This window comes from Capsicum annuum, chromosome 8 (genome assembly GCF_002878395.1).
Source record: "Capsicum annuum cultivar UCD-10X-F1 chromosome 8, UCD10Xv1.1, whole genome shotgun sequence".
Taxonomy (NCBI): Eukaryota; Viridiplantae; Streptophyta; class Magnoliopsida; order Solanales; family Solanaceae; genus Capsicum; species Capsicum annuum.
The window spans coordinates 165662395-165678644 of NC_061118.1; the positions used below are offsets into that span (position 1 = coordinate 165662395).

Genomic DNA, 16250 nt, shown 5'->3' on the forward strand with positions numbered 1-16250 from the left:
ATATATATATATATATATTAAGTTGTAATATTTGTCTATTAATTGTTAATAAAATGATCCACAACCCAATATAAATTTAAAACCTAAACTTTTCACTCTACACAGTGGCGGAGCCACAACCAACGAAGGGTGGTCAGATGAACACCCTTCGTCGGAAATTTTTTTCGAGTATATAGGTTAAATATAGATGTTTATGGTTATATACATGTTGTTGCACACCCTTGACAAGCTAGAGAAGCATAGTCCAGTGGTCAAGAGTGTGCATTTCCGCATCAACAACCCGAGTTTGACCTTGGCAGGTGCAGCAGTGCTTTATTTTCTTTATTTTTTAAACAGTTCTTTGCCCAAGGGAAAATATGAACACCCTTAACCAAAAGTCTGGCTCCGCCACTGATTTTACATCTTACTTTTTAGTTTTAAAAGAGTTTTTCGCTCCTCAATTTTTCATAATTGAGTTTTTTCATTATCAGATGAGTGAAAACATACTTGATCTAATCTTCAATCACAATATAATTGTAAAAAATAAAGATTATAAAAAAAATCGAGAAAACCAGAAAAAAAACAAAAAACCCGAAAGAACCGACTAAAACCTAAACCGAAAAAATCGATTTTATGTTGGTTTGATTTGGGTTATAGTTTTAATAAACCGACATAGTTAGTTTGATTTTTATTGAATAAAAACCAAACCAACCCGACCTATGTACACCCTTAGGGATAGTTATTAAGTTGCCCTATTTATTAGATTTTATTTGGAATTGAGAATTACTAAAAATAAATCTTTTTTAATTTTCAACTTTAATCTTAAATTTCTAATATGATATTTTATTTGAGCTAAAATAACATTAAAATGAAATAATATTTTTTAATTAAAAAAAACTCTTAATTATAAATTTATAATTGCTAAAGACATGAGGCCTCAAAAATTGGGGGCGTAAAGCGGTGAATTTAATGGCTTTAGGCTAAAGCCAGAGACGACTCCATATATGTCTTGGAGTATGTTCATGTTGTTGTAAATTCCAAACTAATGTTTGATTGTATATTGGATTAATTATTTTGGATAATTTTATGAAGGTGGTCAATTACAAGTTTGGAAGACTTGTTTTAATTTGACCAATTTCAATTATAAAAAAAAAATCCCACTTGCAAAAATTTCAATCTTTTTTCAAGTTCAATACATGTACAAACACATCAATTCCCAAATAATTCTTTTCAACTTTTTTTAAATGTTACTTTTAAAAAGAATATTATACTTTTATGTCCCAGCGCTTACTAGATATAGTAATACATTTGTACTTTCACAGTTAGGTCACGATAATTACGTCGCTCTTCTTTAATCATTAATTATTTACTAAGTGCAACTTACTTTCACTATACATATTGCAAAAATTAGAATGTTTTTGACTTTTTGAGATCCACACAAAAAGAATAGGTGGGATTCTCATCTAATGAGACTGACACGTAGTTGAATCTAGCAAATAAATGAGATCACTTAATCTTTTAAACATGGATCTTTAGTTTTTTATTTGAATAAGGAGGTAAAATTCCTACAATATTTTAATGGAAAATTGTACTAATTGGTTGAACGTAACGTTGATAGCAATCGCGAAAATTCCATAAGATACAAAATCAATATATTAAACAAAAGCAAAGTTGTTAAACGTGTTCTTTTGAATAATTGATGATGATTATTTCAATGCCACTTAGCACCCATGCAATTGCTAAATTACATTGCCTCACTACTACTATTAATGTGCATATATAACACTTTTGGGGAAAAAAAAAAAGGGCTTATAGAGTGTTTTTTTTTTTTTTTTGGAAATTTCATATTATATGATTTGACAGCTTAATATTTCAAAGATAATTGATGCATTTTTAATTAGTTAAAATATTTCTATGACCATGTTGCGATAAAAGATTAGTTAGTTTGATGACCATCAGTAATATTAATACTAAAGCATTACAAATGACAAGCCAAAACAATCCTTTAGTGATGTTCACTTGATAATTTATTTTTGGTTGAAAAAATTACATTAGAATAATGATTTTCATAAATTTGTCGTTGTAGTAGCTCTAGATCAGATCAAGAATATCCAAGCTTTGAAAATGAAAAATATATAGCATCTATCCTTTAATATATATACCTCATGAATCAAAATTAATTGAATTCTAAACAAAATTCGAATAATAGGAGAAAAAACAAAAAGAAGCTCTCGATCCCATGTGGACTAGAAAACTGATTTTTACTCTTCTATTTTGTTGTCCTCATGCCTTTATATTTCTTGATGGTGATTTCTAATCAAATCTTACATATTTTTATGATGGTAAATATTTTATTAAAAGTTGAAAGAAAAACTACAGTTAAATTATCCTCAATGAAAAAAGAAAGACAGTATTATTAGAACCGATTAAAAAAAGAAAGAAAAGCTCATATTTTTAAATCGAGAAAGAAAGAACTATAACTCCGCATATTTAAAACTTAATAAAAATAATTTTTTTTAAAATAATATGTCAAAAGAGAAATGGTACGTTTAACTCTAGGCAATAGCATTATTAAACAAAGATAAATTTTCTTTTACAAAACTGAAACAGAAGGGGAGGAAAAGAAAATTACATGATTGCAAGTGATGATTTTGTCTAGCACGCAAGTGTGAGATGACTATGACGTAATTTTTTTTGAAACAATAATAAATTTGATTGCAATTTTTTATATTTCACAAAAAATTTCTTTATTTTCCTTTTTCACTTTTACTGCTAAAAACAATATTTTCATTTCTACACAAGATTTATTACTACAAGCTTATAAAAATTCGATCACAGGTGAGATTCATTAATAAGATGCTATTCTACTAAAAATTACGTAGTAATATAAGAGTATTAGGAGCAGAAAAAAAAAGTGATGGAGTAATAGTTTTCACATATTTTCTTTCTGCACTATTTATTTTTTCTAAATTGGTAACCTCTTTTTGCTCTACTTTCTCTTTTTCCTTGAAATAAACAAAAAAGTGATGAGTGGAATCTTCACTTTTAGAAGGACAAAAATTATACTCTATTTACAAGTAATTAATATAGAATAATGGGAAAAAAGAAATATATTTAAAAATTTTAGGAGGTATATGGTTTATATTTTCTTTTTATGTTTTTGATAAATAAGTAAAACATACATTTAAAAGAGCAAGAATTCAATGTTAAGGTAATGTAATTTAACTCTCTTAATCCTAATTTATTGTTAAGTTTGATTAGAAGAGAGCACTTTAAAAAGCAGAACTGGTTTAATAATTTTGAAATGTAATATGATGTTTTAATAATACCTTTTTCTAACTATATACCAAAGGAAAAGTTTAGTACTAATAAAGATAGAGATTCGCTTTTAAATATACTGAGACAACTAAAATATTTTCGTAATTAGACTATCAAAGGCTAATTACAAGTAACTAACGTAGTGATAAATTGGCAAATGGAGAAATTTGAAAGTAATATGTTCCATCAAATTAAATTGGGTGAAAATCATTTTTCCTCCCCAACTTTACTTTAAAAATCAAACTCCTCCTCAACTTTGAACAATAATCATATTCCCTCCTTTTATCCTAATTAAATTTTTAAATACCTATTATGCCCTTTCATGATCAACCTTTTTTTATTCTTTAAAATTATCATTTTAAAAAAAAAAATCATCTAACAATTTTTTCTTAAAAACATGAACATTATCTTCTTGGCAAAAAAATGAGAAGTACTAAAAAAGTATATAAGCTAATAATAATCTATAATGAAGTAAATTAGCATAATAAGGAAGTTAGTTCTAATAATAATAATCAAAATTTAATATTTATTTTATAAGTGAAAATAATAAGTAATTATTAACTTTATAAATATATCTCAATGTAGGAAATACAAAATAAAGAATAAAAACAAGGTCAAATTTTAAAGATTATATTTATTTAGATAAATTATAAATTATGTAATACTCTATTAAATGACAATCACAACTCATTTATTTATATAGATAATAGATAATATCGTTTCTTATTACTTGACCCTCATACTGAAAACAAGTGTTTAATTTACTTGTTCAATTTATGAAATTAAGAGAATTGTACTTTATTTTTTTTCAACCCTTAATATTAAATAACTACATAATATAATAGTATAGATAAATTTAAAGTTTCTGAGTATCATTAATAAGGTTAATTTTCAATAAATACACCTCTAATAAAAATTTCTTAAGAGTTGTGTCATGTCAACAAAAGCAGGGGCGGACCTACATACGTTTTTGGTAGGGGTGTACAGACCAAACAGTCAAGTCAAATCGAACCGACAAACCAAACCAAACCGAGAAAAAAAACCGCTGTATGGTTTGGTTTGATTGGTTTGGCGTTAAAAAAAAAAATTGACCATTCTTGGTTTGATTTAGGGTTAATAAAAAAAAATCAAACCGAACCTAATCAAACCGACATAATATATATATATATATATATATATATATATATATATATTCAAACTTTTTTATACATAAAATATTAATTATAATCTACTTTTAAAATACTTTTTCAACTAGTTTTAGTAATTTTCAATAATTTGAAAGTAGATGTAGATATATATTTAGATTTGGGCCTTTAAGTTGTAATATTTGTCCATTAATTGCTAATTAAATGATCAAAAACCCAATATAAATTTAAAACCTACACTTAACTCTTCATCTCACTTTTTAGTTTCAAGAGAGCTTTTCGTTCCTCATTTTTTTTATAATTATGTTTTTTCATTAGCACATGAGTGAAAACATATTTGATCTAGTTTTCGATCATAATATAATTGTAAAAACTAAAGATTATAAAAAAAATATGAAAAAAACGACTAAAACCTAAACCGAAAAAATCAATTTTATGTTGGTTTGATTTGATTTATAGTTTTAATAAATCGACATGATTGGTTTGATTTTTTTTTTTAATAAAAATCGAACCAACCCGACCTATGTATACCCCTAGTTTTTGGGGTGCTTCGGCACCCAGTAAACTAGACGCGGAATAGGTATAATTACAAAAAAAAAAAATATACGAAAATAGTTATAAAACATATAAATGCACCCACTATAACAAAAGTTGGTTGGGTGCATTGGCATTTAAGTTGTTCTTAAGCTTCTCCACTAATGGGACGTCCCGGGTTCGAACCTTGTTGAAGTGATTTTTTATTTTTTTCCAGCTTTTTAATTTTCTCAGCACCCACAATCCTTAAATACTGGGTCCGCCACTGAACAAAAGTCAAGTAATATAAAACGAATGTAATAAGATATTGGTGAAATACAAATATATACGCACATGCATTTACATGCATATATACACACTTAGGGGGGACTTGATTGAGAACAAGTTATTTCGGGAATAGTTATCCCAAAATAAATTGTATTAGCATGTATATGTGATAACTTATTTCATTACTGTGGTATAAATAGTGGAATAATTTTGAGACTAAATGCCTCTAACTAAATAATCATGAATTTTATCGTCAAATTATTATAATTATACTTCATACCAAACGACTCTTTAACTCATATAATATTAAAATAATGATCCTAAAAAATGACATTAGATTTTGTGATAAATTTATAAAAAGTATTATTTTATTTTTAATATTAATAAAGTTAAATAAAATGTTATAAATATTTAGGTTAAAATTTACCTCAAGATATGGATCTACTAAATAAATGGACAATTCCAAAAGTTGAATTAAAAACCATATATGGATATGGATTTTTTGATAAAATAAAACATAAACAAATTATTAAAACAACGGAACAATCTCTTGCTTTAAATGCTGATGAACAGACTATTCAACTCCTAAATAAGCATGATATTGATATTTTTAAACGTAATTATAATTATATGCATATTGGCTTAGTACAAATTGTCTTTCAACCTTTAACACTAAAGGGTCTCCCTGAAACATTTTTAGCTGCTTTACGTGATGCTAGAAATCTAAATTTTCGAAAATCCTTAATGGGATCTATTGAATCCACTCTTACTTATGGTCCTGTATATTTTAATATTCAGCCAAATTTACAATTATCTCTAACTGACGTAAATATTCTTCATGCTTTAACCTTAAATGTGAAAACTCATGGATATGATTATGCCCCTGGATCTGAACTAATAGGATTATCTTACCGCATATACTATCGATTATTATCAACTCTAAATCCTCGATGTAAGTTAATTTATGATAATTCTGATTGCACTATGCTTATTGAAACTAATTTTATAAAATCTAGGGTCACTACCCGAAGACCTATTAGATGGGATGAAATTGATTTTCGCCAAACATGGATATTAAATTCAGTCACTTCCCCAAAACAATTGGCGGATGATGTGACTAATTCAGAGTTAACTCAAGTAACTCAAAATCCAGATGGTCGAATTTGTCTACAATTTGATAGTAATCCCCCAGTCTATAGAAATTCTTTCTCAATACCACGAAGACTTCCTTCTATTCATCATATTTCTCCTATAGAACCTCAGTATGGTCCAGCTAGGAATCGAGCGGCATCTTTGCATACTATTAATTCTGCAGATTCGCATACTACACCTAAAGGTGTAGAGAAGATAAAAATCAACTCAAAAACTAATATAGTTCAAGATTTTGATAATGAAAATCCTACCCCATCTGAAATGGATTTTGACATCAATTCTGTTTAACCATGATGACACAACTTATTGATTTTAGTCCTGGTTCTCAGGCAAGAAAATATATTCAGAAAGAATTTTTTTCTGAAAAATGGAAAACCTTTAGAACATGGTTTTTTGAAACTTATACTCCGGATGAATTACGCAATATTTCAGAAGAATTCTATGAAATTTGTGCTTTACATAATAAAATTATTTTCTTTGTACCATGGTTCACGTCTGCATATTTACCGTCATATGTCAAAATAATCGAAAGATCTTATCAAAATTCTGATGGCACAATTACTCAAGCACTTTATCCTCCTCAGTCTTCCTTTATATTGCCCAATAATACTGGCATGACTTTTTCTGCTTTTCAAAAGTTTGTCAGTGAAGATGTGGGAAAAATTACTATTTCTGAAATAAATAACCTTATCGCCCAAAATGATTATTTGAGTCTTTATGTTAAGGTTTTAGGAGAACACATTTCCTCTCTTGATAAAAAACTTGACGAATTAATTGAGTTAGTTAACAAACTTAGCACCCAGATGAATTCCTCTAACATTCCTTCTACTTCCAAAATCACTGATGAAGAAGGATATATTTTATCAAAACCTTGTATTCAAAGACCTCCTGAAATAGAAGGATTTGAAAAAGTTTCTCAATTAGACCAATTAGAGAAACTCTTAGATGAAAAATTCTCTCGTTTAAACATTCAACCTCTTAATATTTCTGATGATTTTGTACAAAATCTTGAGTCTAATTTTGCTGATAATATTGAGTCTACTCAAAATACTGGAGATGTAATCTCTTCCGAGCTAAATAAGCTAAAAGGTATGATTAAGAAACAACCGGGAAAGAAATACACTGATATTCCCCATATGTCTACTGTATATTATCCACGCCCAACTCCTCAAGATGTTCTGATAGAGCAAAGGGAATGGAATCAGACAAATACTTCTTATAGTGGAGAAGCCATTTATGAATGGAATACTGACGGATTATCTGACCGACAAATCTCTATTCTTATCCATCGTATGTCCATGTATGCTACTATTGCCACAGTCACTGCCTCGCCAGAAAATCGGGTCAATCGCACCGACCCAACAATTTGTAAAATGATTGTTGCGGGATTTACTGGCCAACTTCGAGGCTGGTGGGATAATTTCTTGGACGATGATAAACGCGAGGCTATTTTTAATGCCACCAGTGATAAACCCGAAAAAGATAATCTAGGCCGACCTCTTCAGGCAGGACGTTCAGATGCTGTCTATACCCTTATGCTTACAATTATTGAACATTTTGGAGGAAGATTTACTAATCAGTATGAAAACATTAAGACCCTTCTTAATGGTTTAAAATGTAAGCACTTAGGCAAATTTAGATGGTATAAAGATACCTTTCTTAGTAGGGTTATGGATTTACCCGAAAGTAAGTACGACCATTGGAAAGCTAAATTCATTGATGGCCTTTCACCTTTATTTGCTGAAAGAGTTAGAAAATCTCTTAGAGGATCTTATGGAGAAGTCCAGTATTCAGAAAAAAACTTATGGTCAACTTATTGTAGCTTGTACTCAAGAAGGCTTAGCCCTTTGCAACGAGTTGAAATTAGCTAGACAAATTAAGCTTGATAAACTCAGAGAAAAATTCCAATTAAGAGACTTTTGTGAGCAATTTGGTATGGATAAACCTTCGTACGAAAACCCCAAAGATATTCCAAGCCTAATAAATCCTATAGAAATAAACGTTCTAGTCATAGAACCAAGGAAGAACGTGAAACTAGAAAATCCTTTTGTAAGTCTACCAGATTCACGAAAGATAGATCCAAAAGAGAATTAGCCCAAATTAAATGCTATAAGTGTAACCAATATGGTCATATAGCTCCAAACTGCAAATTACAAAAACTCAAGTCCTTAGGACTTTCTGAAGAAGTTCATGACCAAGTTTATAATTTATTATATACCTCTGATTCCGAATCTGATTCCACATCTGAAGATGATTTTGAATTACCTAATTCTGATAGTGAGCTCGATCAGGTTAATAAATGTAATGACTGTGATAATGATGTTTGCAATTGTGATGAAATGATGTATAAACTTCAAGCGCAATTCGAAGATCTTGATTTAAATGTTCAAACTCTTACTGCTGAAAATATTCTCGAATTACTAAAAGAAGTTACTGATGAAAAACTGCGTGAAAAAATCCTTAATTTTGCTATTCAAAAAACTTCTGTTAATACTAATATTTCTAAAGATAACTCTTTTGAAAATCATCACATGTCTTATTCCTTAGCCGAAGTTAATCGACGTTTTGCGTTGAGTAAAACCCCAGGTAGAGATACTACCTTTAATGATTTAAAAATCGAAGTTGAACAATTGAAAAGGGAAATTGTTTCCTTAAAACAAAATCAGATGATCTCCGATCATAGAATTTCGAAAATTGAAGAAAAGATTATTGAAATCCCTGAAACTTCTTTTACCTCAAAAGGAAAAGATAAGGATTTGGAATACTCTGAAAATGATGAAATTGATAAACTTAGTCCAACAGAAGATTTGAAAAGGGATTATTTCTTGGGGATGATGCAAATAGTTACAGCTCATAAATGGTATATAAATTGCACTATTTTGATAAATAAGAAATTTTCTGTCACTAATGTTGCTATGATTGATAGTGGTGCTGATGTTAGTTGTATTCAAGAAGGACTAATTCCAACCAGGTATTTTGAAAAAACTACTCACATAGTAAAATCTGCATCTGGCCATACTCTTGATATCAACTATAAATTACCAAATACTCATATATGTCGAGATAAAGTCTGCATTCCTCATTTCTTCTTTTTAGTAAAAAATCAGTTATATCCTCCTATTATCTTAGGAACACCTTTTATAAATGCTATCTATCCTTATACACATATTGATGTAAATGATTTTAAGACTATTTATAAGAATAAACAAATCTCTTATCCTTTTGTTACTCACCCTGTAACAAGAGATATAAATATCCTTATCAATATGAAACAAAAACAAATTATTTTTTTACAATTGGGCCTAATGAGTATTAATATTTTTGATACTTTAAAATCAGTAAAAGTCCAAGAAAAAATAAAAATGATTTCTAATCAATTGATTCTTGATTTTTGTGCGGATCATCCAAATGCTTTCTGAAACCGAAAGAAGCATATTGTTTCTCTTCCTTATGAAAATGACTTTAGTGAAGAAAAGATTCTTACAAAATCTCGACCCTATCAAATGAATACAGAGTTAGTGGAATTCTGTAAGACAGAAATTGATAATCTTTTACAAAAAGGTCTTATAAAACCCTCAAAATCTCCTTGGTCTTGTACCGCTTTTTATGTCAATAATGCTGCTGAAAAGGAACGAGGAGTACCTCGATTAGTTATAAACTATAAACCTCTGAATAAAGTTTTAAAATGGATTCGATACCCTATACCGAATAAAAAGGACTTACTTTTCAGATTATATGATGCTAATATATTTTCTAAATTTGATTTAAAATCTGGATATTGGCAAATTCAAATTGATAAAAATCATACTTATAGAACTACTTTTAATGTCCCTTTTGGACAGTATGAATAGAATGTCATGCCATTTGATTTAAAGAATGCTCCTTCCGAATTTCAAAAGATTATGAATGACATTTTTAATCCCTATATGGACTTTATCATTGTCTATATTGATGATATTTTAGTATTTTCAAAAACCCTTGAGTCTCATTTTAAACATTTGCATACGTTTAAACAAATAATTATTCAAAACGGCTTAGTCATCTCTAAACCAAAGATAAGTTTATTTCAGACAAACATTAGATTTTTAGGACAGAATATTTCTCAAGGTTCTATTGTACCTATACAACGAGTTCTCGAATTTGCTAAAAAATTTCCTGATATTATTACTGATAAAAAACAGCTTCAAAGGTTCCTCGGTAGTCTTAATTATATTTCCCCTTTTTATGAAAATTTGTCTAGAGACTTAGCTACTTTATATGATAGACTTAAAAAGGATCACAAAACTCCTTGGACTCAAGCACATACTGATTTAGTAAAATTAATTAAAAACAGAGTTCAAACCCTTCCTTGTACTTCTCTTGCAAACCCTAACTGGTTAAAAATTATTGAAACAGACGCTTCAAATATTGGATATGGCGGAATACTTAAACAAGTTAATCCTCATATGAAGACCGAATGTTTGATTCAATTTTATTCTGGTAAATGGATGGAAAGTCAGAAAAAATACGCCACGGTAGCCCATGATATGTTAACTATTGTAAAATGCGTTCTGAAATTCCAAGATGATCTATACGACCAAAAATTTATAATTAGAACTGATGCTCAATCTGTCAAATTTATGTTTAATAAAGACTTCAAACATGATGCCTCTAAATTAATATTTGCGCGGTGGCAAGCTCAATTAGCCTCTTTTGATTATGAAATACAATATAAAAAGGGTAGTGAAAATTCTTTGCCTGATTTTCTATCTCGAGAATATCTAATATGAATTTTTATACACACTTCCTCTCTGAGAAAACTATAATAACTATTATCAAATGCATTCCTCTAAACGAAGATATTAAATGTCTGACAGGCCCCATGTTGAGAAAAAGGGCGAATTTTCGCACAATTAGAACTTCTAGACACACAGGTTCAACATAAGGTTATTAAATCTCTGACAGACCCCATGTTTGGGTAAAATAGTCCATACAATCATAAAACTACTTAAGATTCTTTTCTATTTCGATTGATGCTTTGGTTCGGTATTCCGACTTAGGCTTAATATAATATAATATAATATAATATAATATAATATAATATAATATAATATAATATAATATAATATAATATAATATAATATAATATAATATAATATAAAGAGGTATTAAATAGATATAGGATTTAAATTATAAGGGCAAAATGGATAATGCAAAGGATACAGGAGAAATATGATTATTGTTCAATTTTGAGGAGGAGTTTGATTTTTAAAGCAAAGTTGATTATTTATATTTTCATTGGTATTCCTTGTACTAGTACTAGAGATTGTTAATTTATGTCTACTAGTTCCTTTTATAATATTTAATTGCATGATTTGCCTTTAAATGAATTCATCTTTAATTTTATTCTTAAATTTATGTTTTTAGCAATCGAACTTATGTCTAGTAAGCCATACTAGCTTATGAGATATTATGATGTAAATATATCGATTTATACCCTTTTAAAAATGTTACTCCCTCCATTCCATTTAACGTGACATATTTTAACAGAGTTTAAGAAACAAGAAAAAACTTAATAATATTTATTAAATTAAAAAAATATACTATTACTATTTAATTAAATGAGATTTTTATAGGATCAATAAAGATAAACATGAAATTTTATCTTTAAATAATTATCAACTAAAAAAATAAAATATTCTTTTAAAACGGATAAAAGAATAACAACACATAAAATGAAATGAATAAAGTATTTGCTTTGAGGTATAAAACTAAAAAATCAATATAAAATAGAGGTAAAAATGCAAATAATCCTTTTATAAAATGTTGTCAAGTAATGTCTGATTGGTTGACAGAAAGTTAAAAAGGTAGAGAGACAAGAAAATATGGAGACCCGAAAAGCAAAGGAGGAGAGGTTGTGGGGTCAGGATGCAAATAAGGTCAAAGTCAAAACCCCTTGATAATAACCACTACAAATAAAATCCCCAAAAAAGTATCCCTTCGAATGAGACATATACACATCATCATTCCTAGTTCTACAATAATAAGAAAACAAAACAAAAGTAAAAAAACCCAAATGTCCGACAAAACCCCCTTTGTCTCCCATTCACATTCTCTCTCTAATATACACCACATGTTTGCGGTGTCCTCGTAACTATTCGTTCATTCTTAATCAAAAATTTTGAATTAAATCTTAATGAATGACATTTATTTTATATTATTCGCAATTAAAAATAATTAGGAACAAAGAAAAATCTCTTTCTAATAGGCGGTTTACTTTGGGCTTAATTTATGGTATGCGTTGCATTACCTACTTTGAAAATGTGCATAAAAGAAACTCTACTTAGTAGACTCTTACCATGGGCTTAATTATATGGTATCATTTACCTCTTTGAAAATAGAACTTTGCCTTTAAAATGAATTTATATCCAAGTCAAATTTTTGATTAAAGATTTTGAGTGGATGTCAAACTTGTAGTAATAAAACAAAAATAATGCTCTCTAGTAAAGCTTTATTTTGGGCTTAATTCTGTGGCATTACTTGCTTGTTCCCTAAACCATTCACCCATTAATCCTAGCAAAGTACTCATCTATGCTATAGGACCTTCTTTAGAAGTTTTAGCTAAGCTCTTCAATGGATTTTAACTTATTAGCATTCTGAAATACCTAGTGTTGGTCCACACATGCCTTATATTGCACGTTGATCTATATAAATATATCGAACAAATTAATGTTAATTTATGTGTTTTTTTGACATGAAACCTGTTTAATTATTATAAGCAATCTTATCAGATCTATCGGAAGCAACCTCGTACAGTACTCTATCCTCTCATACCCTACTTGTGCAATCACACTGGGTATGTGACGGTTGTGTTGTTATAAGCAGCCTTACTTCAAAAGTTGTTACTATAATCAAACATGTATGGGCATGAACCCTTGTTGATTGATTGCGCAGTTTCACTTCGTCAATGGGTTTAATTCAGTGGAGTAACACTATATATGTTTTGAGTTTTGTTGTAGAATAAGATGGTTTTTGTCAATGGCTTTAATTTTCATTTTTGACAAGTGATATGACCTATCCATACAATTAACTCTTTGTATCAACTCTGAATGTGCAAAATAGTTCGTGATGTTAATGTATAACCTAAATCATGTCTATTCGTTTGTGTTCTTGTTAATTACCTGAAAAATTAGAGTGATAATATTCTAAATCTATTTAAATTGCTAGATTAGCATTAAGACCTTCATTGTCGGTATACTCATATCCCTCGTCAATTCCCTTCTATGTTCTTATGTTGCCCAAAAAATAGTGATAACAAACCTATAACCAGTCAATTTTCCTCAATCATGTAGAAGAATCTTCACTACAATTCACTATAGTGCATATAACTTAAATCATTTCGTCAGTTCCTTTTTTATAATCTTATGAATCTTAACTAATATCCCTATACATTGACATTATAGGTTCTGAATTCTAGTCTTGTACTACATTAGATAAAATTATGATTCATACATATCTTATATATACTGTAAGAATAGCTACAGAGAAGGTGGGAGGGGAGGGGGGATTGTTGTACTTGTACATAGAGCAAAATAAAGAAAACATTTTATGAATTTTTATAGTAAAGGGCAATACTATTAAATATGTCCATGAAAAGTATGCATGCATGAAAGAGACTTAAGAGAGAAATAGAAATGAATAGAGAGTAAAACAAAGAGTGCAGATATTCTGTCTTTTCTCTCTCTCTCTCTCTCTCTCTCTCTCTCTCTCTGGCTTTCCAGTACTAGTAGACTACACCTCCCCTCCTCCCATCAAAAAAAAGAAAAGCCAAGCCAGCCACTCCTCTTACTGCAATCCACCAGCTAACCATTCTTCTCTTTTTTTTTTTTAAATGACATAAAAGGAAATAATACTTCTTGAATATGAATAAATATTTAGTGCTACCCACCACATGACATTACAAAGAAGAGATAAAGGGGTGTGGTTAATTAATTGATTTAATGAGGACTGCCAATAGCTTCCACAAAAACTCTGCTCATTGATGATGATGCCAATTTCATTTGCTCTTCTTGAACTCTGCTTTTCTTGAACATAGGCAAATATGAAGAAGAATCCAAATCCCATGAGTCATTTGAGCTTTCTGAACTGCAAATTGGATCAATTACATCACTTGGGCTACTTGGATTTTCATCATATTTGCGCTTGTGTGACATAACTGGCTTAGAAGACACTTCCGAAATGAGTTCAAAGCAATTGTTCACTTTCTCCTGTGTACAAAATTGTACTAGTAAATACTCATGTGTATAGCATTTAATGGCTGTTTTTATCACCATGTGAGGTGTAAAAAACAACAATAAGAACAAAAAACAGTATGAAGGAAATGGCACCTTGCTAATTTTGAGAACCTCAAGAAGCTGATTTTGGTACTCAATAGCATTGCAAGGCTCAACTTGATGAATAACGTGAAGCATAATTGCAGTGGCCAATACAGAAGGCATATAACGTACGAATCTACAATCTGTATTATTAGACAAAAACATCAAAAAGGGGTCTCTTATGTTCCATTTTTTTTCTTCTTGTTATCATCGAAAAATCTAATCTTTGGTCAAAAAAGATTTACCTGCCATGACAGATAGAAGAAGACTTTCACATCTTCTCAGAAATTCCCAGTGAACATCGTTCTTTAGCCCAAGCCTTCTTATTATATGATCAAGAAATGACAGTGGGGTCACTGGATTCATCCTCCATTTCAATGAAGACAGCACTAGAAGCTCCATTCTCTGTATGGTCTTTGCCTCAAACACATATTTTGCATCTTCCACCTAACAATCAATCGTCACATTTTGTAAATCAAGAAAGTCCAAAGAACTTTTTTTTTTTTTTTTTTTAATAAATCAACCAAAGAAATTTGTAAATCAAGAAATCAGAAAGGAAGAAAGAAGGGTACCTGGAAATCAAGAAGAAGGGGAACATGAGTTTCTTCAACTTTAGCAGCTAAAGAAAGACAAGTAACAGCAGCAAGCTGAATCATCCAAGGCTTATCATTCTGATACTGGAGGCTAGAAAGAAACCTGTCAAGGTAATTAACAGCTAAAACAGCAGTCAGAGCAGAGAAGCCATAATGAGCATTCACTTTCATTATCCATCCCACAACATCAACACGAGCTGAACAAAGTAAAGGGTCATTCTCAAAACTCTCAAAGCAACACTGAGTTCCCATTTCTTTAGTAAAAAGTGAAAGAAGCTCTTCATCTTCCCAAAACAAATCTTGTTCCAATAAAAGCAAAGGCAATAAAGAATCAGATTTTGGATTAACAATAACCCCTCCCTCTTCATCATCATCATCTAACAAATCACCCCATCTTTCTTCTTGTTCTTCACAGTAAAGTGCATCTAAAAGAAAAGATTGTGATAGTTCTTGATGCTCATTGTGCTCTATTGCCATTTTTTCCACCTAAAATCCCTGTCCTTTGCTCATGTTCTTATCGCTATGTTCATTTTGATGTTGTTATCTTTATCTTTTATTTGTCTGATTGTGTGAGAGAGGGAAGAAGGGGGAAAAAGCTAATAGTACTAAGACACAGAGAGAGAGGACTCGGTTCTCAAAAACAGAAAGAAAAAAGAGAGAGAGATAAAGAGAAGGGGGAGGGGGAGGGGGGGGAGGGAGAAAAAGAAAGAGATTTTATCAGAGTGGATGTCACGCTTGTCCTTTTTTTAATACTTAGTATGTATATACTGTGTATATGTAGTAAATGTATGTAATTTGAAAATTTGATTTTGAGGTTGGGACTTAAAGGAGGAGATTTCGATGATTTTTGTATGGGGACTTTGGGTTATGTTTTTTTCTACTTTATTGGCATTGGGGTGGTAAAAAAT

General features: G+C 29.8%; 1 protein-coding gene across 1 annotated transcript; it reads right to left on the minus strand.

Moving 5' to 3' along the window:
* Positions 1-13967: 13967 nt before the first annotated feature.
* Positions 13968-16100, minus strand: LOC107840237 (cyclin-D3-1). Its single transcript, XM_016684039.2, has 4 exons — positions 15322-16100; positions 14995-15196; positions 14762-14892; positions 13968-14641 (listed from the first exon to the last, which is right to left on the minus strand). The coding sequence occupies exons 1-4, from the start codon at positions 15817-15819 to the stop codon at positions 14372-14374; spliced, it is 1101 nt and encodes a 366-aa protein (XP_016539525.1). The 5' UTR covers positions 15820-16100; the 3' UTR covers positions 13968-14371.
* Between the last annotated feature and the right edge of the window lie 150 nt (positions 16101-16250).